Below are 27,705 nucleotides of genomic sequence, written 5' to 3' on the forward strand. Positions count from 1 at the left end.
GAAATCTTCTTCGGTGGTTTTTGTGAGAAACAATGACGAACTCGAATAGCAGCTCGCTGTCGCGCGCCTGGCTGCGAGCGAATTGCTGTCGTTGCGGCGATACACGCCAGGACACTGTGAACAACAACCTTAAGGATGAGACACCGCTCCGGGAGGAGACGGAGACGCTTTTGCACCGCATCGCGTTCACGGTTTGGCACACTGCCCTCCATATCGAGAGCGAGGTTCGTTTGCTACTCGCATGATTAATTGTTTCTTCTTTTAATTTAATTTACAGCCTGTCTAACCTGAGCCTGTACGCCGTAATATTCAAACGGTTTAGCGTAATTAAATAGAGTAACTTGCAATCATTTCGCATACCTTCTCGCATACCATTCAGTCTCCATCCTTATTTATGGTTTTGCGTTTCCTGTTCACACAAGTACTAATTTTTAGGAGTATTCTTGGTCAAACATCGAAACTCCGTTACTGTTTATCCGTTACTGTTACTACGAAACAATGAGAGACAAGTGAGACATTTAGTTCTTGGCCTTGGCAACGATGTGTATCCAGGAGAGAAATTGACATTCGGCCAAGTTACAACATATATATAATTATATTTTCAAATGTAATTCAATTTAGGGAAAATAGAACTTTTAAGATTTTTATTTTTATTTTTGAAACTAAATGTCGGATGAATCAATTTTACATATAAAAAACTATCGTTTTGTCATTCTCTACGAGATGATATTTTTTAATTTTAATTTAATTTAAATTTTAATTCAAAGTTAATGCGTCGTACAGACATGATAAACAAAATAATTACAAGCTCTTTTATTTAAGTATACTAAGTTGTTTGGAAATAACAGTGTGCACTTTCTTTTTAGACAGTCTGTAATTCGCTAAATTAAAACGACTCGTAAAAAAAATCGACGACGTTACACGTACTGGCATTGGTGCATGTCGAGATGCGAGAGCTAATATTCCTCGTTATGGAATTCGTAAGTCTCATTACATGGGATATACATATAGGGTGTATACAATTAAGTCTGGACAAACTGAAGGAATCAATTCTATAACTAATTTCCAACAAAAAATTCCACTTAGACATTTTTCGAACAACCCCTTATTTTAGGAGTACTTTTACTTTTAATTTTTTTCTGTGTTTTCGACCTTACACTCTTTGAACGGCCATAACCCCATCAATTTACAGTGCAAAATTAAATCTAATATACCATTAGAAAGAGCGTTAAGTTTCCAATATCTCTGATGCCAAATCAAAATTTATTTCGTAGGTTTAACAAATGAAAAATCAGGCCAAACTGCAAACTTTGACAATTTCTAAATGGAGTAGATACATTTTTCTTTAGTGCCAAAATGTGTTATTCTAATTGAAATTTAGCGGACCTCACTGTTCTCTTTCTTTTGTTTCAATAAATTATTTTTTCAAATCTAGAATTTTATCGGTTCTCCCGCTTTGAAAACATCGATTTTTTTGCATTGTGAAATCAGTCCTGTTGCAATATCCATATCATTTATCTGTACACCGACGTAGCTTTTGACTAAATACTCTCTAATAATGATTCTAAATTCTAAATGATATGGAGATTGGGCACTTTTGACCCTCTTAACCGGCTATACCCAACCGTGCAGGAGGTTTGTGCAGAGTCGAGTCACGATGATCGATTATGTTTATTATTAAATGACGTGGCTGTCAGGGCAGGAACACCTGTATTCATGGAACAGCTGTTTCCAGAAATAATGGGAATAATTTACGCTTTATATCTGTTATCACTCTTTGGAACCACGAGCAACCTATTTTCTTCGCGACGTCTTTCACATACTTACTTCGACAGAAGTAAAATACGATTAATATTTTATTTAGACATACATGGAGATGGTTATATAATCGCATGCGATATATTTTTGTTGCAGCACAATGGGGGATACGAAGCACAGCCGAAGAATGTTAACACCATCACTAGGAGTAAACATCAACAGCAGGTAAATATTTTCATGCACCTTTTTGACATCCTGCAGTGGAAGTCTTATGAAAAATTATAGAACGAAAATATCAAAGCAGAGACGCGCGTCGAATTCTTTCCTTTCATTTATTCCTTAACCCTTTCCGTGCTACACGATAGTACATAGTTGTTCGGTACTTTTGCCGAAAGTGCTAACAAAGATATATCGGCGCGTTTATTACAAGGGCCATTCAAATATAAACCGGAATTTTTGTACACAGCTTTATTGAGGATAGATAAAAATAGAAATGGTCTTATTTTTCTACGTTAGTTCCTTCAAGAGAAATACATTTTCTTCGTCAGATAAGAAGCTTTCTGATCCCATCATAGAAAATAGAATTTAGCTGCCTCGATAGTCAACTACGCATGTACAGTTAAACTTGTGATTCGCTTTGACGGAGAAAGGGAGGCTTTTTTGGACGATATCGCGACTTGTCACGAAATATGAGTCCGTCACTATAGTCCAGAAAACAGCAGAATGAGTATGGGCTGGTGGAAAGTTAAAGAGGGGGCACTGATCGAATCCAAAACTCGATTGTCAGCCAGGAAAGTTCTGGCAACTGTGTTTTGAGATTCAAAAGGTGTATTGCTGATTGACTACCTACATGGTTAAAGAACAGTGACTACTACTTCCTGCTCGTGGATAATGTCAAGACTGTTTATCACGAGCAATTGATTCACCGTGTCCTTCTTCTGGACGACAACGCACGGCCGCATATAGCAACGATAAACTCATGATAAACTCACTAAAATACACTAATACCTCTGGAATAACCTTATAATCCAGACCTTATTCCATCTCACTACTATATGAGCGGTATACCGAAAGAGGCATTAAAATGGAAAAGATTTAAAAACGACACAGCGCGCTACAGCGGCTCAACTACACTTGTACAATTGGTTACTGGAGCAGCCAACTTTTGTTTTTGTTTCTAAGGAGATTAGAAAGCTTCCTATTTGACGAAGAAAATGTACTCTATAGTACATTTAGAATAGAATAGAATAGAAATTGAAGAAAAGTACGTAGAAAAATAAGGCACTCCATTTGTATTTGTATTTATCGCCAATAAATTTATGTACAAAAATTCCGGTATATATTAGGTTGTCCCGAAAGTTTCTTTCACGAGTTGCACTAAATTATTTTATGTAGTCGTGTTTATATAAATAGACAATCTAATTTCATAGATATTCATGTTGTGACAGTAATGGAGCAAAATGAATCGTGCACAATTCAGTAATGTAACATAAAACGTAAAATATTGTGCATGTATTACTTATTAATAAAGCGAAAGAAACTTTTGGGACAACCTAATATTTGAGTGACCCTCGTATATGGTGGTTTTATGTCTTCGATACTTCCATCTGGAAGGAAAAGAATGAAACTCGTTCTACCGCAATCATCCATTTGAACTTTTAGGACTAAACGAGTTATCGAGACGTGTTATTTTGAAAGTTCGAAAGGTTTAATAGATCTTCGAGACCTCTGTATTTTTATGATTTACCGTTCCGTACTTTTGTTCGTCGTAAAATCACTTCCGCGCACCTTTCCCGCACGGTGCCCGTAAATTATCCCATCGCAATCTCGGTAACCAGATCTCGCAACGCAACTTCGAACCTAAATTCGTTCTCGTAAATTCGCTCCCGCGCGTCTCCCAATACACCGTCGGCCATAAATTATTCCTCGCGGCCCGAAGAAGCGACGTGGGCATTCTTCTCGCGCCGGGAAACAGCGAAAATACGCGAACGATCGTTATGCAAAGAGGGCTGCAACGTCTCAGGGTTTATCGTTTACGATAAGAAGTCGCGATCTACACCATTTGTAAGTCGGCTCTCTAAATATTTAATATTAAAACAACTATACGGTCGTACTACGTACCAAGGATGCCTCGTGTTGCTGGGCTTTTGGTACCCACCGATTGAATCAGGCGCGCCTTCATTTATTCCGCGGGAAAACATGGCCGAGTCCTATTTACATTCGAAACGGATCTCGTTGTCCTGGAACGAGCTGTGCTCCCTTAAGCGTGTACTCGACGATGCGAATAGGGCTGAGACTATTCGAATATCATTTCGCGGATACTTAGAAAACATCCATTCCCATCAAAAGTGGTATTCCTATTACGTGAAACTTGGGCGAGACAAGACGATTAGCGATGGTTCTTTCACGTAGAAAACGATTCCAGTAATAACCTCAGGAAAGTGTTTAAGTAAATTGCAATCCAACGATGTTAGCTGAAGCTTAAAATATTAATAAATTGAGTACAAGCACTTTAGACGGGAACAGCGCGCTGAAAGTCCATTTTCTTAAAACAGTAGTGTGGTATAAGTAGGTACGTAAATCTCGCTGTAATGCGGTATTTTCTTCTCTTCTCTTTATACAATCTTCTTAATTCTTTCAATTTAGATTCCACACGACGCTTGGGTTCAGAAGAACCTAACGCTGCATCTTCGTAATTAATATTGTAAATTGTCGTATTTACTTTTCTTTTTTTTCCTCAATCCATATTATTTGGCTGGATATAATATTGGGTTGAGTAATAAGGCTGTTCGCGGTGACGGTGGCACGCATTTCGATAACATTAACTTAACCTCCTCAGGGACGATTTTTTTATGAGAAAAAAAATGACTTAATTTTTGTTACGATTAATAGGAATAGGAATAGGAGCGGTAGTAAATTATTGAATTCAAGCCACCATTGTAATCTATTTTTAATTAGAGTTTCTAAAAGCTTACAAAAGCACGAAGCAAGTGCTATTGGGCGACCACTTTGACAGTCTGGTTTTTCGATAAAACGAATATATGAGTATTGCCATTCTACATGAGAGTATATTTGGTTAGAAATATCTAACAAAATTAATTTATATCTTGACGGTATTTTTTTTTATTACGTCATAGTTGATTCCGTCTAAACCGGGAGATGAATTGGAGTTCCGTGAATTTATTCATTCGGATTAAATTCGGTCAAATTTAAATACTGATCAAAAAACTCATCTGGATAAGATGTAGGATCATAGGATGGGTCGGTGGGCACCTATGGCGGGCTAATCTTGTTAAGAGCTGTGATCAGTTTTTCATGTTATAGGTTTATCTTGGCGTTCGTTGGGTTAATATTGAACCATTTACTTTTAAAAATTTTAGTTTTATTCCAAATGAATTTTAAATCTGTACGAAAATTGAGGGTTTTTGTAAACTCCTCAATTTTCTTTATTTTTTTTTTAAACAGTTTTTGGCGTGAGCTACTGTTTTTTTCTTCTTTAATAAGTGTGTTCTCATCTCTTCAATGCAATCTTTCTTAGTCTTTTAATCTTATCACATTCTTCATCCCACCATGAAACTGGATTGTTGTGCATAGATTCTTTAAGTATTTTTTTTTTTAGGGGTATTCTTCTTGATTGATTAGTTAATATGTTCAAAAACACTTTGTATTTATCGCTTGCCGACATTAAATCAATTTTTGACGAAAGAAATTCAAAATAAACGTTGTCTAAGCAGTCAAGAATTCTTTCCCAGTTGGTACGGATAGAATTTATTTTGAAAGATGTTTTTTGGTAAAAATTTTGATCAACATTCAGAACAGAGAGGATCACCTTGTACGTTAACCGAGTTTTTATATTCGATGCTTGTTGTTAATAGTATGAGGTCCATGTTGGATTTCTTATTTCTATGAAAATCTGTGCGCAAGTTCGTATTTGAGTTATGGAGAAAGAGGTTGTGATTTTCAATGGCTTGCAAAGACAGTTCACCATTGCTATCAGAATTAGCTCCATTCCAATTTCTGCGATGAGAATTAAAATCGCCTATTAAGATACAGTTTTTATTGTTCTCTAACTAACTAACTAACTACTTGTTTCCATTACCTAGTTGATAAAACGAATCCAGAGGCTCTATATCCTACTATTATTTTAAAGGAGAGGTTAGTATTTGTAACGCGAATGCCACACATTTCGATTGTATTGTCGGGAATGCCTGTCCGAATAACTTCTGAAAATGCAGTATTTTTACGTAATAATACAACGATACCTTCGCCAGAAAACTTCACCTGACAATGTTTTGTCAGGTTTTATTCACCACTCGATACCTACGAAATTGTCAATGTTCTTCAATTTCATGGTTAATTCTTCTTTGCGTACAGTTACGCTCTTTGTATCCTAAAACATTAGTAGTATGCCAGAGAAGTCAAGTAATCGATTTTAATGGGAATGTTTACGACATTATGCAGAAATATCGGGAAATATGTTGATCCTAGTAATATCAAATTTGTCGATCGTACTTCGCAAGACAGTGTTCGTATGTACTTAAGCAGCAATGAAGCAGTCGACGAGTAATCACCGGGACTCCGATACAGATGCTGTAGCGGAGATCGTTGATAGGTCATTGCTTATTGTTTGTAGAACTTAAATCTAAGGGTGGCGAGTTCGGAATCTATTGGAGTTTTTTAGTATTGTTTTTGCTATATCGTTCTTTTCAGTAGAGTACGTTGGCTACTTTTTTTGTGTAATCTATATATTCTGTTTTTTATAATGATTTCTTGAGTCTTGAGTCTTTGGTTGGAGTGTGTTACCTAAAGGCGCTTTCGAAAAACTTCTAAATTCATCGTAGCTTAAGGTGTATTTCTATATTTTCTATATATTGCTCTTATTCTCCATATTTTTTCGCGCTCGGAGTTGGATAAATTAAATCGTGTCGGGTTTTCGTGAGAGCTGGTGCTTTTTTTTGCATCTTTTAGTGCAACTTTTAATTGTTGGCGTATCAGTTGGTAGTTTGGTTGGGGATCCTGTCGGTGACTTCGTTAGTTTGGGTTCCGCAATGACATCTTTACTGGTTTACGGTTCTTCTGCTGAAGTTACATTTTTGCTGGACCTGGCTAGGTGGTGGCTTTCTTCTTTATATAGGAAGTACGTTAATTTTTCCATTTCTAAATAGATACAGTAGACAGTATTGCGATAATTAATTGAAAGAGACTTTGGAATATTTTGAACTTCATTAGGATGTATGTACATCCTCTATCGAAGCTTAAAACGTGGGAAAAATCGGGGTCACCCAAATGCGCTCGAATGAAAATGATTGGAGATACCGGGTGGATACTACGTTTTGAGAGTTCTTCTATGATGGTGTTGTGCGGTATACTCGGACACACTTTGGATAGAATTACACGTTTTCCGATTGTCAGAGTGCGTCCTCCTATGTTTACATGGGTAGTTTTCTCGATTAACTCGTCGACTGCTTCCTTGCTGCTTAAGTACATACGAACACTGTCTTGCGAAGTACGATCGACAAATTTGATATTACTAGGATTAATATATTTCCCGATCACAAAGGCGTAGTCGTGAGATGACATTCCTTCGATTGCATCAAAAACTATTCCTTCTTCGTCAATTTGATATTCTGTTCTACGATCCATGGCTTCAGTTTTTTGAGGAATGTGAAACGATGAAGCTCCTTTAGTCAGAGGCTCGGTTGTGGTTTTGGAATTCACGAAAATTTTTAGCACTAATATCACGTGGAGTGAAAATTAACGCACATTTTATTGTCAAACATACACAATACTGACACTGTAAATAGCTGAATAAATACTCGTTGATACGAACACGTAAATACGTCTTGCTCGGACCACAATTCGAGTCGAACTTCTCATAGGAAAGGATTACAATGGCGAGTAAATGAAGATAAAAATGACTCATTTATAAGTGATTAGATAAGTTGTTTATAAATTTGATGGTCTTTGATATTATCACGATTAAAAGGGAAACGGATTAATGACTTATCGTAATCAATATCATTATATATGTCGCAGGGAAATGATAAAAATAGAGATTTGATCAAATCCCTAAGGTAGATGATCAATTCACGGGAGATGTTAAAATAACAACTCTGTGAAGTCCTCATAGGAGATGGTTATTGATCAAAATGACACACATATCATTGATTAGATAAGTTGTTTATAAAGGCAGTCTTTGATATTATCACGATAAGAACTTAAGCGGACTTATGACTCGATATAATTAATAACATCGTCGGTATTAACTCGGACGATTATTTTTAATAATTGTACAAACCGCGCTTTATTACGCGAGCTTTTCTGCAATTATACCGCTGGATAGTCCATTAGCCAAAGCGTTCTGTACGCGTTAACGTCGACACTGTAGATATTTATTCGCCAAAATTCTAATAAATTAGCGCAACCTATGAACAGCGAAGGTATCAATTGATGTTCTGTCAAGATAATCCAAGTATATTGACGCGGACCGTGTAATGTACTCGCAGATCCCTTATCTGCTCTTCGACTGCGGCCATTCTTCTGGAAATATACGCGGGAGAGGAACGTTGAATGTGAAACGCAACCCGGTGTGAGAACACACTGACAGTAACCTGTGACTACATATGCGAAAGGCTGTTCGATAAGGAGGTGCTCTTTTTTATCAGTTCACGGCTATTTTTACGATTTCTTTACAGCCAAAATACTTGACATACACTTCTTAAATTTTGTACTCCTACTTGTATATACAATATGTGTACCAGATTTAATTAAAGTTATGTTTGTGGTGGTCAATTTGTTTGGAAGATAAGAACAGTGTTCCACGTCACTCGAAGCAGTACAGTTCCAGAATAACACGACTTGTATTACTGATATTCTCTGATGATGCGAACCAACGAAAACTGATTTTGTTCTATTCATTACGGATGTAATTCGATTATTTCACGTAATAAAAAATAAAATCCATCCAGGAAAAGAGTCTATACCGTAAGGTAGAATCGTTATTCAATGTCGACAAATTCGATGTTATGTTCATGGAAAATTTTTTATAATTCAGCTTTCAACCAATAAACCAGAATGTCAATACTTTAATGCTCGATTTCTCGCTCTCTTTGAGTGAATTTTCGGAGGAAAGAAAAAGTTAAGTTTTAGATTCTTTCTTATCTACTTCACTGTCTACTTTTCTGCAAAGTTTTATTCAAAACAGGTCTGGTTCGAGTTTTTCCTTTGGCAGTGGAACGCGAAGAAATGTACACAGATACAGCGTTTTACATTTCTATGTGCAGTAGCTTTCTGAAAAAGAGCGTTGAATATCGCTTAACTTTTAGAACTTCAAAGTAAGTCTACAAACTTTGTAATGGTATTAACACCTTGACCGAAGAATGTAATTGTCATTAACGAAGTTTTGAAAAGAGTATACTTGATCGTAACAAAGTAGTTTAGGAACCGGAAGGATGCAAGTGATACTTATTCAAGGATCTCTCGTAACGAAAATGTCCCACTATCGATTAAACCCAGGCCATATGTTGGCATCCAGAGTGCACGTCGGGCGGAAAGAAGTCGATAACGATAAAACCCACTCTCGCTTAGCACTATACTTCCAATTAGAAATTAGCCGCCGGCAATTACGCGGATTAACGATAATTGACATTACCGGCGCGACATTCTCGGCGCCCCTAGATTAATTGCGTCCTGTTAATGGCGTAGCCAGTAGTTATCGTTTGTAGTTTATGTACGACGTGCAAAGTCCCTTGCTAAACAAAAATAGTCATTTAAATTTGATAAACATTAAATTTTACGGAACATTCGATTTTCTTCGCATGTAGTGCAACAATGAAATTTCGTCTATCTGCCTTTCGGGTTGTCATATCCAGCCCTGATATATATATATATATATATATATATATATATATATATTACGATAACGAAGTCTTAGTTCGCAAATTAGTTAAGGATTTTTCAATTCGTACTTATATCAGGACCAAAAAGCGCTCACATATAAAGAATTCAACATTTATTCGTTATCAGTTGTAACGCACGCCAAATTAGCGACATATCGCAAGAATGAACGTGACTGATCTATACATGACAATGGGGAAGAAGATTAAGAGATATCAAGGATTTATCAAGCATTGTATTAAGATGATGTGCTTGAGTCAGTTACATGTACTCAGTCTAGGATTAGGAATTATCAGTGGTTATAACTTTAAAACAACGTCATATATGATTCACATTTATATGTAACTCCGTTGCTTTCGTATTTCTAATCCATCGCTGAAGTCAGTATCGCGTGTTTTACAATGCATGATAGAGTTTTGATGTTGTGTAACGACTCGAAGTACTTCCTCGGTACCGGCGACCAACTATTTAAGTTTCGACTCAAGCCGAACTTCTAGCGATTTTGTAGCTACCTTCGTTTTAGTTTCGCGAGTACGACACTGATCCAATTCTCAGGAACGGCGGTCCTCTCCACCCCGCGCAATATTCGTTCAACCCTCATGAATCTCGGAACGATTTCCGCCCACGCGGCCGTGTCGCCGGTGTAAATTGAAAATTTAACGATACCACGGCTGGGTGTCGGCAAAAAAGGCTTCAAGCCACCGACAGTTCGGCCCGAGAAGGACGAACGCATATTAGAAGCGAGGATTCGAACGAGAAGGAGACTAGCGTCTCTAAAAATACGTTTAAGGGGATCATAACGCGACGGGCTGCGTCTCGCGGCTGCAGCCGGCCTAAGCTCGCTCATACGTCGCGGTCTGCTACGGCCATAAATCCCTTCCACCGTTAGTCTCACGTGTGAAATTGCTATTACCCTCCGCGGTCCTACCGCAGCTGTCGTTCCATGGAAGCTTGGACTGCCCACTACGCCGCGGTGGTCTTCGCGTTTCTCACGCTTGTCCATGGCTGATGTCCACTTTAAAGTTTTACTCTTGAATCGATATCAAGAATGAGAGTCTCTCGAACGAACGACAGTTTTCGTACTGGAATAGATACTCGTGTGAAAGAATCCTTACTCTAAGTACGTCCACTGGAGAGTCTTAGTATTGATAACAAAACTCTTAGGTGGACACCCGCCGTAAGAGTCTAGTAGCATCCACACATTTTCGTGGAATGCTCAAGCTAGAAACTTCGACGATATTTTACTATCCAAAGGCTTATAGGTAACAGGAGAAATCAGTATCCCGAAAATTTGGACTTTTTTGAAATTGTGTAAATTTGTTGGGGCCCTTAAGAGAAGCTTAGTGCTCCATTTATTATCGGTTCTAATTCGTTACTTCAGAGTGAGAACACACCTTATATATGTTTCTATATTTATTAATATATCTTTAAAATTTGAGTAGGTATAAAAGAATGAATACAATAGGGGTTAGTAGTTTTGTATGCTTTTTAAGGATAATTTATTAAATCAATACAATTTTCTTTCTCGGTGAAAACCACATTACAAACTATGTATTATAAATAATGATGTATATACATATTAATCTTAACAGACAACCTGATCTGTGTGTAATTTCTTCCTGTATGTAACTTTTCATGTATTTTTGTCATGTATACCTATTTTCGTGAAACAGCAAATATATACAATTACACGAACAATGACATTTCTTCCATTATTATCAAAATTATGAATTTTAAAAAGATTTTGTCAGTGTAATAGAATCTGAGATACTATTCCTTTTAATTTTATTATCCGCAGGGATTTTTTGTAACAGTACTAAGGTGATTAATATGTGATAAACAAATTTGTCTCAGATAAAATTGTTTCTTCATTCCAACGAATTTCATTTCGGATAATCGCAGTTTTCGACGAGAAACGCACATATATGGCGTGGATAACATTTCCGTTATCAGTGAAAAAATTGACAGATGAAATTTCCGTACCCGATTCTGTGATTAAACGAAGCACGTTTTCTTAAATGACTACCTGCCACCCAGAACGAAATGGTAATTGAAGTTCGAAAAATGGAGTCTCGTAGGTCGTTGAAAAGAGTGCCTCTGGTGTCGTGAATGCTCTACTGTGTGACAAATTTGTAGTCTTCTTGTTTTGCGCTGAATGAAGTCCTGTAATTTTTAAATAAATCATTGGCACTGTGTCTTCCGTCTATTCTTTTGGAAAGTTCCTCGACCCCATTACAGAGATCAATCAATTTTTCGGACGCTCCATAGCTTTTCCGAGGCGCATCAATTTCGTGCATTTAAGTTTCGTGGCTGTTGTAAACAAGTGCTATTCTCTTCGCTCTTATTTCTGCATTTCTCTATGTCTTGAATCACCCTGAGGACAAAGACGCAACAGCGGTTACAAAATTAGAGTGTTGGCGTTTTCGTTGCTTTACATCTCAAGAGGAGATACGGAGTTAAAAATATGTTGTGCGATTTAGAAACAAAAACACCGTTATCCCTTAAATAATTTTGAAGATATCGTCGAACAGGGGATTCGTTTGTACCACGATATTGACTTCTTTGGACAGTACCACGCTATCCTCCTTGATGTTTTCTGTTTCTCACCTCATATAACAAGGAGCGTCGAAGGATTTCTTCAAACATTTCTCGTTAACGCTTCAAAGTCGTCGGTCATTTCCGTTCCTGCTCGTCCCGAAGAAACGCTGTTCGACGCTAACCAATCTTAACAGGAAAACGCGGCGCAATTTACCGACAGGAAACCTATGCGTATCTCTTGGTCGTCGCGATTTTTTCGCGTCGCCCTTGAAGTCGAATTACTTACGCACGTTGCTTATCGCGTTCTCCATGGAGAACACACCGCCTCGCTTCATCCGCGCAACTAATGCGTCTCGCGTCTAATGACGAAGCGTGACTTGAACCGAAGTCACGCTACCTGGACGAATTCGTTACGTCACACGCGCATACAGAAATCGTCCATACACTCGTCGACGCCGGCGTGGAGGGAGGAGACGTGCACGTCAGATGTACAAAGAAGAAACGCAGTACAAACGTCGGACAAGACTAGTGACCATTAGATATTCACTAGTCTCGCTGAACCGAGCGATACACAATACCAGGCAGTCCGTCATTCCGTCGTGGCGAGTCGTCTTCGTGTCTCACCTCTGTCGGCTTCCCTATTAGGATAATCGCGGCGTTCGCGTTAAAACGTCAAGATTTCATGACGACTCGTGCTGATACCGCGGCTCCCATAAGGGCACCGCCATGCCGGACACTTTCGTCGTCAGGATTGTCTACGCACCAAAGTTCACCAAGGTTCATTCTCTATGGAGACGTGTACTTATTCCGAGCAACAAGTAGAATTTCGTTCCAGTAATGGACGACGATGATAAATAATGTTAAGTGTAGAAATTAATCCTGTTCCACGCCAAGGTAAACGTACCATTTGTTTAAAAAGAAAAATCATACCATTTGTAATTTTCCCTTCATCGCACATTCCAAGAAAGCACACATAGTTGTACGATCAAATGTCGAAAGAATCTGTGTGTTTCATTACTGTGTACGTTGGTACTTCAATGCAACAAAACGGCAGGTAAATGTTTCTTTTTAAATTAGACTTAGAAATAATTGAATGCAAGGGAATTAATTTCTACACCTAATAATTGTCAAGTACATTTATAATCTGTTACAAAAGCAACGATTAGTAAAACATATTGGCTACTGAACTTCGTATATGTACATACATTCTAATGACCATCAGGTTGAGACTAAGTTTATGTACTCATATAGATTCATTGTAATGTAGTGTCGGTTAAGAACTTAGGAGATTGTTAATTTAACGTAATATATAATAACGAGGAAATATTTTTACAGTTGAACTACACTGTGACGTATTACGTTAGAGGATAATACGTTTTGTTCTTTTAAATAACGTTTTAGTTACTTACATTTCGACTTCTAGTTTCAGAATCACCTTCAAAACATGGTAATGTCATAATTGAATTTGATAAATTAAGATACGTGGAAGAATTATGTATAAACGGAGCCAATTATCTCTGTCATGCGAAATACTATAATTGAGGCAACACAATTTTTAGCATTATTATGTTTAACTAAAAGTATATGGGATGTATATGTTGCTTACATGAAATTTAAACAATTAAATAAATACTTTGACCACTAGTTATTGTAGAACACTACTGAAGTGAGACCACGATGAATCAAAACCACTTCGGTAAGAAATAAATGATCCATGACTAACAACAATAATCAAAACCAGAGAATATTTGGAACAATCTATCTAATATATCTGCTCCACTTGACTGAAACTAATCTAATAAGATTGATAAAGGTTGATCGCGTATTAGAGGCACGTAGCGACCTGGGAGAGTTTGGTCGTGGTCCAGAAGTCGCGACAGGAGTAGATTGAACCTCCGTTGGGAATATCAGTTCCATTAATTATGGACGTTGTTGTTCCAGATGCAGACGTCCTCGTCGGCGACGACACCCGCGAGGACGCCAGGCGTCGGCGCGGACGCGACGACGACAGGATCAGGAAAGGGTGGAGGTCGCGTCACGGAAGTGACGGAGTTTTGTTACGTCACCCAAAGGATCATTGCGCTTTGGTACAGAGAGGACGCCCAAGGAGTCCTTGAACACGCAACCACGCTACTGCGAGGGAAGCACACTGATAATTATATGGTGAGCATCGAGCAAATATCAAACGAATTAATGACCGCATACTCTGCGTGACATTTTTATTAAATAACGTTTGCCATTGAATAAGAAGGTAAACGATTTCAGTATAATCTTTATCGAGTTCGTCAAAATTCTGTGTTCTTGTTCCCAATTCTGTGGATATATTACAAATGTACAGAGTGTCCCAAAAATTTTAGAGGTCCTTGAAAAGGTTGGTTCGGGGGGTGATTTGAAACAACTTTTTCCTTAGCGAAAATGTTGTCCGAGGCTTCGTTAATGAGATATTACCAGAAAACCCCGACCAATTGGAGCGCCCACAGTAGTATAGGTACGCCCTAGACGGCCGCGCTCGTATGCTACCGCGAGTATGCCGGTGGAGCGCCCGCAGTAGTACCATCTGATCAAATTTGACCCGGACTGGTCCATTTAAATCGCTCGCGTAAACTGAATCGGTAAAATATTTTCTTCCTAGTTTGGTATAACTTTCTTTGACATTCGTGTGAAGTGCGCGTGGGATACGTCCTTTTTTTGTGAGTTAGGCAGCCATTTGTGTACGACGCGAAAAGTTTGTCTGGCGATTTTTACTATGGAAAAAAAATGGAACAATGAGTTTGCTTGAAATTTTGTGTTTCCAATGGAATTACGACTACGTAGTCTTTGAAAATGTTACAGAAGTGTTATGGGGAGTCTACCCTATCGAGAACTCAAGTATTTGAGTGGCATAAAGCATTCAGTGAGGGTCGTGAAGTCGTAAAAAACTTGCCTCATGCGAGTCGTTCATCCACCTCTGTTAATGACGATAATATTGAAAAAGTGAAGGAAATCGTACTTGGAAATCGTCGGGTTGGCATTAGAGAGATAGCAGAAACTCTCAACATTTCTGATAGGTCGACTCAGCACATTGTGGTTGATGTTTTGGTATGAAGCGCGTTGCCGCCAGACTCGTACCGAAAGATCTGAATTTTCTAGCGCTCTTTCTTTTACCTGCTCCACTATCTTTGTTTTACCTAGATCCACGGTCGCATGCAATCTTAGTTTCAGAGTGGTTTGAAACTGATCAGTTGCGCCCGTGTGCGAACGATCTACGTGAGTTGCCGGTGAAGCGACCGCAGTAGTATAGGCTACGCCCTAGGCGGCCACGTTCGTATGTTACCGCGAGTATGCTGGTGGAGCGCCCTATATTACTGCGGGCGCTCGGATTTGTCGGGGTTTTCTGTTAATACCTCCTTATCGAAGTCTCGAACAACATTTTCGCTAAGGAAAAAGTTGTTTCAAAACCCCCGAACCACCCCTTTCAAGGAACTCCAACATTTTTGTGACACCCTATATACTGGGTGAATCACGAATCGTGATTAGTATAGATTACTCTGTTATTGCGGGTGCGATTTAAAGTGTTTTTAACAACTTTTGCATGGTTTTAAGAGATCTTTAACTTGATTATAAAAAATTATTTGTCAACTATCTTTTTTTTTGTTTTTTTAAGATCACCTTGATTTTTCTGCAAATGAATATATAATTTTTTACATCTATCTGCTAGAGGATTTCAAGACAAATATAATGATCTGTGATTGAAGGTCATTCAAGGTCTCACACTCTTCAAATATTTCATTAATTTTCTTATTTGGGTACTTCATGCTATAGCAAGTGTTCACAATGATGATCTTAAACTTGGATGCATTTTGTAAAATGTTTTAATATAGAGAATATTGCACGATGAATTTCATTTGGATCAATTGGAATGCAAGCTCTACAAATATAACAAAGTATAAATTACTCTATCATTGATTATCGTTAGCCAATAATTTCTATGCGATATAAATAAAATGACAATTGTGCATGTAATATATAGAGTGATTAGAAAGTACTGCCATAATATTTATTTATGTTTTCCACACCTCAGCCTACAAGCCTTTTGTTCAAGCAACACGGCCTCTCTGTGCAAAACCCAAGTTACCGCATGATTTCACAATAGTGTGGCCTTCGTTAGATGTCACACACGCATTTACATACCACATCATAGGCTGTCATGCACGTCCAAATGCCTCCGGCTGATTTCTAACTGAATTGCGCACGTAGGTTACATTAAATGCAATCGAATGTTTACGATACACGAGGGACGCTAAAAATTTAAATCACATGAAAATTGAACAGAAATTGTAAACTAACATGGGAGAAATCGTTTGAATTCAATTGAATCACATTCGGTAGCCAATCGTACCTGCAAGCATTTTATTACGACTTTTAATCGTTGTTATCTAAGGAACTAACTTTTTTCAATTTCATAAATAACTTGCATACGTTGTGTATTGTATCTAATTAACTAAAGCTACTGTATATTTATGGCGCAGTACTCTTAGTACGATTATTCAAATATGAAACTTCACATGTCATCTATGACGTTATGATCTAATTTAGGATATTTTTGGTCAAAATTAACCCTTTGGCTGCGAAGGGCATATGTATGTATATAAGCCCTCGAGAAATGGACTCAGAGAAATGTATATATTCATAATTATATCAATTTTAAAAAAATATCAGCTTATAGGAAATGATGATACGAAATTTTTGTACATTTACAGTTTATTCATAGGACGCTTAGTTTCGAAAATAAAAATTAAAAAGTTAGAAGTTCGCTGTAAACATTGAATATCAGAGAAAAGGTCTTCTGAAGTTTCAATTTTTATCTCTGAAATTAAACGTCGTATGAATACACTGTAAATATGAAAATAATTTATTTTAATATTCTTTATAAGGTGACATTATTATTAAATTCGATTGTTCGACTGTTGTTTTTGTTTCCTTTACGACAACAACAACAGGATTAGACCATTACGAGATCTTAGGAAAAAGGTTTCCTAAGTTTTTAATTTTTATTTTTGAAACTAAACGTTCTTTGACTAAATTGGAACTATAAACAAGTTCCGTCTTATCATTCCTTATAAGAAGATATTTTTTTTTAAATTCATAGCTCTATGCCTCTTAGAACTTCCAGCAAAAATTCATCCGCGCTCAAAGGGTTAAGCAACCCGTAAATGGTTTCAATTTCTTTGTTAGGTATATTATAATTTATAATAATATTGAAAATGGTGCAACTATAGTAAGCTTTTCCTACATTACTTTTACCGTACAGTTCGATCATATCTTTGTTGTTTTTGATTTGCAGATTTTCAATTTGTCGTCGCCTGGTCGCCCAGGAGAGCCGAACACCAGAGAAGCAGGCTGGCCACAGGGGTTGGCGCCAAGTTTGGAGAGACTCTGCGCCTTATGCAAGGAGCTGGACTCCTGGCTGAACGGTGCTTCAAATCGCGTGGTTGTTCTCCATGCCAGGTGAGTCTGTTTCCCAAAAATTCGAAGAAAACACCTTATGTGTGCAGTCGTGATCATATAATTGCAAACTCCGATGAAAATACAGGTTCTTGGAAACTTTGTAAAAAACTGTTCGGTATACAGGGTGTCCATCGTAATAGTCCGCACGATTTTGCAGACATTTCCGATAATTTGATGTAAAAATGTTTCAAACAAAAGTTAATTAGATTCCTCTATAATTAGTTTTTCCCATAAAAAGTAAAGGTTAACTCATATTTCTCAATCGATGAACACGTCAAAGGCAGAGTATCGTTAATCATTGAACTCGTCTTTTTACCATCTACAACGTAAGGTAATCCAAATTGAACAGTGCTATTGAACTAAGATAAAGTGACCGTGACTTTTTATGGAAAAAATGTTTATTTGAAAATTTGTTTACATTGAAATGTGTAGCCGACTGAAAATTAATTAGCTCTTATTTCAATCATTTTTTTCGTTAAATTATCGGAAATAACTGAAAAACCACGCAGATCGATTACCTCCTGAAATTTATTAACTATATGATTAGTCTGCTCACAATGTTCGAATTGTGGAAACAGAACAAGACTTTTGATATGCTTGGTAACAATATCCACAAGTTAATGTCAGTATAGATTGATATGTATCAGTGTAGAAAATTCTTTTCTAAGACGCGAACTCTTTCTAAATGGACCTGTAGGTAAGGTACCAAAATGTTAGTTACGAGCACACATTTCATTTAATATTATCGTTAGAACGGAAAGCCTCTGACTTTTTCGGTGCATTTAATAAATTGATTAACGACTGTATTTTAAATTGTTCAACAAGTTTGTCTACGGTAATAGTGCCTGAAATATTGAAGCCAATTACATACGACTCCGAAGATACCGAGAGTCACACTTCAGAAGATAAATCCATAACTAATCTTTAACTTTAAATAACGTAGAAACGATTAACCGTACGCCCTCGAAACTATATATCAATGGCTCCGGTATTTCAAGCACTGTCGCTCTGCAGGAGCTTGTTATACGTTAAGAGTTGCGCGTAGGGAGTTCTCCTTGTTAGCCCGGAAAGGGTTTAAGAAGACGTTGAAATTCCTCAGGGGAAGCAAGGAACGATTGGGTGTGGCAGTCTCCGCGTACATGAATTACAGCAGCATCTGCGGAGGACGCGATCAGGAGCTGGACAGGTTCGCGATGAGGACATTCCTCGACGACAAGATTGGATCCCTGCAGGTTCCGTCCCATCGAAGGTAATAACTTTGGTGCATGACGTTACTGCTTGTTGACGGTCAACGATAAAATTCATTTTATCGCCGATTCGCCGCAAGTTACACAGATAATACCGCGACTGTATCCACGGGCGTGGCTCTTTCATAGGGAGTGTTATGGATAATTAATAACGTCATTCTCCAGTTCCTATTTCAAAGCTATGAGCCTGTCGTCATTCGTTCACCAACAAATCAGCGTAATTCGGTGGAACTTCCCTCTCTTCCGCGTTATGTAAATTCTTATGTCATAATTAACAAGTACGACCAAGGATATCACAGAAAGAGATCGTTGTTCATTGTTGGAATCGCTGCTTTTGTTTTCCTGGATGTTATTAAATATAACAGCGAGGAAGTTATACTAGGGGGCGAGAATTAACCTCCGTTGTAGATGTGTCTAATAATAAGTACGTTGACTTCTATCTTGCTTTATATGGGGAATTCACGAAAATACTAACCAGCGTTTTTCTCGTAAATAAAGGATTAGAATAAACTCGCAGAGAGTAAAGTTTTGTAGTTTTCTACTATCAACGTAATGGTATGTATCAATTTTTTGTATTTGAAATATTTTTGAAGAAATACAGGTGATATTTAATTTTTTTAATGGAATGCTGTATATTTTTCTATTTAATATGAAAGCGTGTACAAAGACGAATTCATACCCGTGCAATCCCATGATCTTCAAGGTCCTACAAAGTCAGAAATGAAAGAAATAATTCGAATATTTCGTTTTTGTTTAGAATTATTCTTTACTTAGTCAGCTCTATAGATTACATTTTTGGCAGTTTGGTAATTTTGTCGGATATTCAAACTATTTCTTTCATTTCTGATTTTGTAGGACTTTAAAGATTATTGTATCGCGCAGGTATGATTCGTCTTGATACACGCTTTCGTATTACATAAGAGAGATATACATCGTTTCATTAAAAAAATTAACTGACACTGTTGTTTCTTCAAAAATATTACAAATACAAAAAAATTGAATCGTGCCGTTACATTGATCGTAGAAAACTACAAACCTCGTTTCTCTATCATTTTAGTCAAATACTTATTATTTGCAAGAAAAATACTGGCTAGTACTTTCGCGATCACCCCGTATATCAGGAATGGTTCATAAAAATATTATAAAACTTGGAACAGAAATTCGTTTATACGCGAGGTATTAACAATATTATAAATGCATGAATGTACTCATGTATGCACGTTGACATTTATCATACTCCACATCGCAGAAATAATTTATTCTAGTTAAATACACTTTTTCGAATATGAGCTGTTATATTTGAAAATGGAATACCACTTTAACACTTTATAAAAAAGAAATAAATTAACGATAATTTTAGTACGATATAGATACCTTCTTTTCATATTTATAATTATATATTCAATGGAGTACGATTTTTTCTTAAAATAAACAAACGTATTTTGGCTATAAAATGTTGTCGCAAAAATATTTTTGTAAGTGGAATAAGTCCATTCCTAATAATTATTATTAAAAGAACTTTCTTATTGCTATTATTATTGACTATTACAACTTCATTATGTTAACTGTAAAGGAGAAATAAGATTAAAATTAAATTTGTTCCTATTATTAGTTATCTTAACGAAGTAATTTACATTTGACACTCGTTTATATCATCTTTTTAATATAAGTAAAATTAATTCTTAATAAACTTGGTTATTCGTGAATTTACGTGTCTTCGTTTTAATTATTTTTTTTTACATTAAAAAATCTATTTCAGTGAAGCTAATCTCTATAAAAATATAGACTTAAATTACCGCTTGTTTTTATTTGTTATAATATCTTAATACAAGTCCATTTAGATCTAAAAATATCGTTTATTTTTTAAATAATTTTAATAATTACTATTTCATAATAAAATTGAAAAGTTGTATAGTGTTATAAACATTCTTCGAAGTGATTAGCGTTTGCCAATATTTTTAAATTAATTCAAATGCAAACTATTAAATACTTCGATACATGAAAAAATAAACTTATTTCATTGTCAAATATAACAGCCCATACGTATGTATATCAGTTTTATCGGTAGGCTGGACTATTCGAAATTGATAGATCTCTGTCGCGGAAATTGCGCGTCATATACCGTCTTCTATGGCGAAATTGTGTAACAGTTCTCACGAATAGAATAGGTCGTATTAATGAGGCAGATACTGCAATATCAACCTTGACCATTCGTCGCTACGAGCGTTAAGTTTACAGCCACATATAGCTGTTACGCTCGTTACCAGATTTATGTCAATGCCGTGATGTAACTAACTTTTGCCATTTCTCTAATTTATATTTACCCTTCGAAATAACAGGATGTATCAATGTCGTCATTTATCTTTATTAGTTAAAATTTACAAGCACTTCGAGTAGTATTTCTATAGACTTTAGCTTCTCGATATTCAGTACTAGTATTTGTTAAGCGAGATGGAAATATCTGCTGTAGTCGAAGCTGCTTCTAACGTCTATTTGCTGCGCTTAAGAAAACTGGAGCTAAGTTCTAGTATCGTATCGTAAATAAAGCGGTCATATAACAGTCTCGTAAATCCCGTAGTAGATGTCCATTTCAAGGGTATTACACGACCTTGAGTACGTACCATCTGGGTTACGTGTTGAACGTGACAACGTCGTCTTCCTGTGTACACAGATTTCCTTGATAAATAGTGTTCCGTAATATTTAATGTAACCGTGAAACGCACCCTTGATCTGGAAATAAATCGAAAATGTAGGATAACGCAGAAATGCATTGAATGTAGAAATTTCATGTAAAAAAGTTCCAAAGATACTTCCTGGAATTTGTAGTCCTTGCATTTTTTTTACTCGACGTCAATTACATACTTACCCTATTATTAATTTTCGTTACTATTCGAAACATATGTTTCTTTATATGCAAATACGTTTTCACTTTTATTACATTTCAAGATAAGCATAAAGTTGAGAGACTTCATTGAAGAAATTTTGTAAAATATTGTATAATCTTAAGGGGAGAAGAGGGGGTCAGAACCTTGGACGCGTGAAAATCATAGCTATATTCAACAATTTTTTATTCGAAAACAATTGACTCAATAGAAGATCCATTTGGGTGGATTTATAGTTAAATTCGAACTAAAATCACGTCACAATAGCAGTAAAACCAATAGTTGTTACATTGACTACACGCCAAATTCAATACTACACAGGTATTAGAAGATATTTTGCGATTGTGCTGATGGTAATCGTACAATTGGTTGTTGCTCATACGTAGCAGCAATTGTTTATTACTTATCGCATGCTCAGTATCTAGCAAAAAATTGTAAGGCTTGCAAAAGTACTCAAAAAAATGGTTAACATTGAAGAAGTGACATTTCTCATCAACGAAGACAACGATGAGGATTAACGATAACGACACAATTTCTATTGCATTTTTACTAAAAATTGGTTTTTAAAAAATTTACGAAAAAATAGGTAAAGTAACAAGAAAACTAAAAAATTAAGAAGTGACCTACCACTAAGAACTACGGACGCTGCCATTAAGAATAACGTAGATAGTTCTGAAGGTATTTTACAATGTGTACGTTGTACAAGTTAAGTATTAGGTCGTCCCAAAAGTTTGTGCCATTTATACTTCTATTTCTCAAATTAATATATGAAACATACTCTTAAGTGTCACAAGAAAAGATAATCTGTCTCATTTCACGATAGTTTCTCACCTCTCTCACATAGTCATTATACCGTTACTAGAAAATTTCTGTGGTTTTTTATTAATTTTATTAAATTTTATTGATCAATATCAATACACTGAGAATTATTATAAAAAGTATACAAAAATTGCGCATGCAAGTTAGTGTAATACACTGAATTGTGTAATAGTGTAATACACTCACAATTATGAAAAAATTGAGGATAATAATAACAATAATATACACTTCCTCTAATTATGTAATCGCAGTTCCGTGATTCCTGAGTGTAGCTCGCTAACTGAAATATCTCTGATTTGTTTCAAAATTTCTCATGCAATAGAGACGTCAGTCGAGATAGGGACTTGAAACTTAACACAAATTAGTCTTTTTTTATAACCTGTCGAATATATCATCGCAAATCGAAATCGTTCTAATTGTAAAGGCAATGTTGACTCCCTTAATATACTCAATTACAATACAATTAAAATTTTATTGTCTACTTGTTGAGGAATGGATAAGACAGTGGTTTATTTTGTATTCGAAATTCTTATCCAGATAAGAGTTTTGCCCATCTCTAACCGGTACTCTGCAATTTGTATCGTTTTTGCGATGCTAGAACCGCGACGTGTATCGGAAGCGATGAACCGGGACGAAGCAGACCAGTCAGAGACCGCCTACAAATCGCGGAGAAATAACCCCATAAACATAAGCCCCGTAGGCAGACCTGTCAACCTTGGCTATCCATTCCAGCCGATCGCGTGGTACGTATTACATGGCTGTCGATCCATAGTCAGAGTGCTCCGTTCATGCTCAAGTTTTCGATGTTTGACACGCGCATCGATGATCGTAACGATCCACCGTCTTGCCTTGTGGCTTCGCTCATGGAAGATTTACCTGAAACCAGTGTTCTCTTTTTTTCCTCGAAGAAACATAAATCAACGAACGCATACTTTTATTCGAGGTCTGAACAAATGAGAAATATATTCAATATTCTTAAGCAGTGCTAACGATTTTACTTTTAGATGTTACTTTAAAATAATTTAAAGAAGTATTGCAAAATGATTAAATCAAAAGATGAAGACCCACCTGATGTAGCACAGAGCTGCAAAATATAGGATAGAGATTTAGTGGGTCTATGTAGTAAGTACAATATACATAGAGAGTATTTTTTTTAATTATTTAGCAACAAAACATAACATAAATAATATTCTTATTTATAACGTTTACAAATAAATATATAATTGTCCATTTATTGAAAATATCCTTAATAGTACAATATGATACAATACAAAGATAAGTACAAGGAGTCTGAGTTCTATGTAATGAATGCAAGATATAATACGATATTTTACAGTATTGCCTTCTTATTATGCAGCAAAACATGCAATAAATAATATTCTTACTTATCATGTTTAAAAAATTAAAGTATACTGAGCATTCATTGAAAGATTTTCTTAATATTACAATATAATACAAATAAACACAAAGAGTCGATAAATATAAATATAATATAGACTATACTGGTAATATACTACATATAACTGTAAATAGGAATAATATTTCCATGACAAGTTCGAACGTGAGTCGCTGGTAAGCCCGTGAAGTGGTTGATGCGGCTATAAATAACCGATAAAAGATAAAGAGTTTGAACGTCTACCTTGTCAGTCCATTTTAGACGATCGCGTGGTATGCATTACATGGCTGCCGATCCGTAGCCAGCGTTCATGTTTAAAAATTTGTCGTTTGATGGGCGCATCGACGATCGTAACGATCCATCGTCGTGCCTCGTGGTCTTACACGCGGAAGATTCCTTTCGGGTAATCGCCGTTGCTCGTCTTCCTCGTTCACCCGGTCGCATCCGAACCGATCGAGTTTCCCCATTAATTCCACGAGCAGCGAGCATTAGCATGTCGTTAGCGTGGCTGCGCTCTCGCGAACGTATGAATCCATTATCGACGATGTACGGGCCAGCCACGTCGAACGTCGCGCGCATAACGTGCGCACACTTTAGGTGCCACTGGGAACAGGTTTTTTCATTAGGCGGATCGGGCAACGCCGCCGCGATCGTATCGGGCTTCGTTACGAGCGACACGCGAGGATTCGTGAGGGAGCCCGCGAAATTACGGCCGTGAACGCTCACGATGCTGCATAATCGACAGGTACTTGGGTAACCTGGCCGTTCTGTCCACTCTTCCGTGTTTGCCGTGTGTATTACAAGCCTGGAATTAATCGACACCGCGGGGGGAACACGACTCGTTAGAAAATTGACGGAACCAGTTAAGCGGTTACGTTTTCCAGATGTGTTAAACAATTTATTTCAACTTCTTATGTGTTTGATAGGTTACAGATTTTAAGAATATATCTTGAAAATTTTGCGTCGATATCTCGAAAATTGACAATGTTACACCGCTTCACATGAGACAAGATCACGCGGTCGAGTAGGCGACAGCGGACAGTTTGTCATTGACGTCACGGTGGGTTCCATTCATTCAGGGGCAATCTCTTTGGACGCGAAGAGATGTACGTTTATTTTTGTCTCATTCTTGTATCATGGTTAACCCTTTGTGGATACGTGTGGTCTCACCTAAGTGAGCAAGCACTTTTTCCGTTTGGGACGTGTTCTTTCAATGTTTTTAATTTAATAATATTAAATATTTCGAATGCCATATTCAATTTTATAGTGGAACTATGTGATCGTTTTGTTAGAAAAGTTCAGAAAGGATGTCCAATATGGCAAAAACATTTATGACGAAATATTACAAAATAAATGAAATAATATTACTTTGGATACAATGAAGAAATTAATTGTATCCAAGTTACAAAGTTATTAAAAGTAAGGAAGTGTCTACATACTTTTAAGCGGGAGTGTATACTTTCTATAAGGTATTAATATATGAATGATTAACACTGCCAAACCTCAGTCTCAGACATTTTTTTATATTATATATAAAATGGTAGTTTATACCCTTTAAGAAAGTCCAGTAATGGTCCCATTGAAAGAGTTACAGCGAGAACAAAAATGTGACACCCTAAAATGATAGGCTACGATCGACACGCAAGGATTCGTGAGGGACCCGCGAAATTATGGTCGTAAACGCTCACGATGCTGCATAATGGACAGGTACTTGGGCAACTGTGGTTTTTCTGTCCACTCTTTCGTGTTTGCCGTATGTATTACAAGCCAGGCATTAATCGACACTGCGGGGAACACCGATCGTTAACTTTCAAGATGAACTTTCGTTTGATCGATGACGGGAGAAGCTATTTCGACGGGATTATCTAGAATTTCTGTGATGTAGAAGGAAAGAAAGAGGGCAATGGTTTAGACTGAGTGATTGATACACTATGAACATGATTCGTAGCAAAATTGCGGTGAAAACGGTGGTGCGTCATACTTGCACGACGCGTTAAAGGAAAACGTATCTAGCGATTGTGCGGAGGAATTTCTTCCTAAGAATTCTCGAGATTTTTTAACAAATGCCATTCCCGTTTCTCGAGAACATTTATGTTAGGCAGACCGAGTGTTTTACTCGACTTCAACTTGCAATAGCATTACATTATTGTGTTCTAACGAATGAAGATTTTCAACTTGTAATAGTAGAACGAATAATGGGGAACTCTCTAACCAAACTTCCAACCGCAGAAGCAGATACAATAACTGTAATTGCATGGGCATATTTAGCAGCGAATTATCGAGAGCTAAAATGTAGAAAATGATTGGCAACAACTACGAGACATGATGGAACGCGTTCGCTCAGTACCGCAAATGACCATAGCCGTTCAACAAATGTGAAATTCGCGGTGAGGATTTATGGCGACTTGTACATGCGGTGGTTACAGCAGGTAACTACACATCTGGTTATGAAATGCACCGTGTGACAAGAGAAGGCAACGCTTATTATCTGGAAGTGCATATCTAATTTAACAGAGAAGAGAATTGTTGTTAAGTATCCGCACGTATGCGGACATTTATTAGTGGTTTACACAGTGTTCTTAATTGATTTGACTGTCTTTAACATTCCGAAGAGGCATTCCTTCTTTCGAATCTTGGAACAAATCTGTCAGAATATATTTTTAATTCTCCGCCCGTCTACTGTGTTATTTGTACTAACATATTCTTCAAATTGGATCGTTTATACCCATCTCAAATTCTTTTAACATTCGATGTTTTCATTTTTAGAAGTCGAATTAGAAGGGGGAATTTTGTAATTTATTATTCTAGTGAATAATGTATTATCAGAAATCGTTTTCCTTCATAGTGATAAATAACAAATTAACAAGTTCTCGGAGTTCCAAATTCCGAACTTTAAAATAACAGGTTGTAAATATTTGATAGCCTTTCATTTAGGTATTGTAGGTGTTTTCGAACAGTAGTTGTCAGGTCAACCGTCTAATAATAAATCTTTATTATTGGTCAGTTGGCATTGACCGCACCACCATCGCTTGTTTCATTTCTAATGTGACCTGTAAATAGGTATCAAATTTGATGTAATTGATATATGTCGATACGTCAGTGGTGTCTCTCAATCAATTTGTAATCATTTCGTTTAATGGATCGACACAAGAGAATCAATTTGCCACGAATCTATCGTGACACAAATAATCTGCAAACTATTATTAATTTGTCGAACTGAATAAAAGAACGTAATTTTGTATCAAATAGATTGACATTCATACGGATATACAATTTTCGTCTATCTGCTTCTGTTTGTCTAACTTTCAAAACGAACAATCGTAGAATGATCGTTTGTATTTCTTTTGCAACATATTTTGTCTTTCAAAGATTAAGTTTTTAAACATTAGAACATTTCATGTACAGAGTAATATAAATTTTTAGAATAACAATATTTACCTCCCTTAAAGTCATATTTTATGGCATTATCTGAAAATGCAAATCTTTAAATATATCTCTGTCAAAGCATTTTAGTGGATTTGAAAAACTAACGATATTAGAGAGAACGTCTAAAGAGAACGGTATCTGAGTATACCTATCTGATATGAAAACCTTCGAACGTGGTTTCCCCTTAATCATATTTTTTAAAATTATTTTTTAAGACTTGAAATCCTCGAAATACACATTAAAGATACTTTTATTC

At 36.6% G+C, this 27,705-nt stretch overlaps 1 protein-coding gene across 10 annotated transcripts in view; it reads left to right on the forward strand.

Moving 5' to 3' along the window:
• The window catches only part of LOC128894204 (tensin-1), a 332,764-nt gene that overhangs the window by 242,060 nt on the left and 62,999 nt on the right, over positions 1-27,705 (forward strand). For 9 of the 10 annotated variants that reach the window (XM_054155783.1, XM_054155785.1, XM_054155784.1 and 6 more), the window contains 4 exons: positions 1,915-1,983; positions 14,134-14,355; positions 17,516-17,679; positions 18,779-18,928. In XM_054155783.1, coding sequence (XP_054011758.1) covers positions 1,915-1,983; positions 14,134-14,355; positions 17,516-17,679; positions 18,779-18,928 — 605 coding nt within the window. Of the gene's footprint in view, positions 1-1,914; positions 1,984-12,757; positions 12,970-14,133; positions 14,356-17,515; positions 17,680-18,778; positions 18,929-27,705 lie in introns of those variants that run through there. The other variant, XM_054155791.1, reaches the window with a different exon arrangement.

Source organism: Hylaeus anthracinus, unplaced genomic scaffold (assembly GCF_026225885.1).
Source record: "Hylaeus anthracinus isolate JK02 unplaced genomic scaffold, UHH_iyHylAnth1.0_haploid 3, whole genome shotgun sequence".
NCBI lineage: Eukaryota > Metazoa > Arthropoda > Insecta > Hymenoptera > Colletidae > Hylaeus > Hylaeus anthracinus.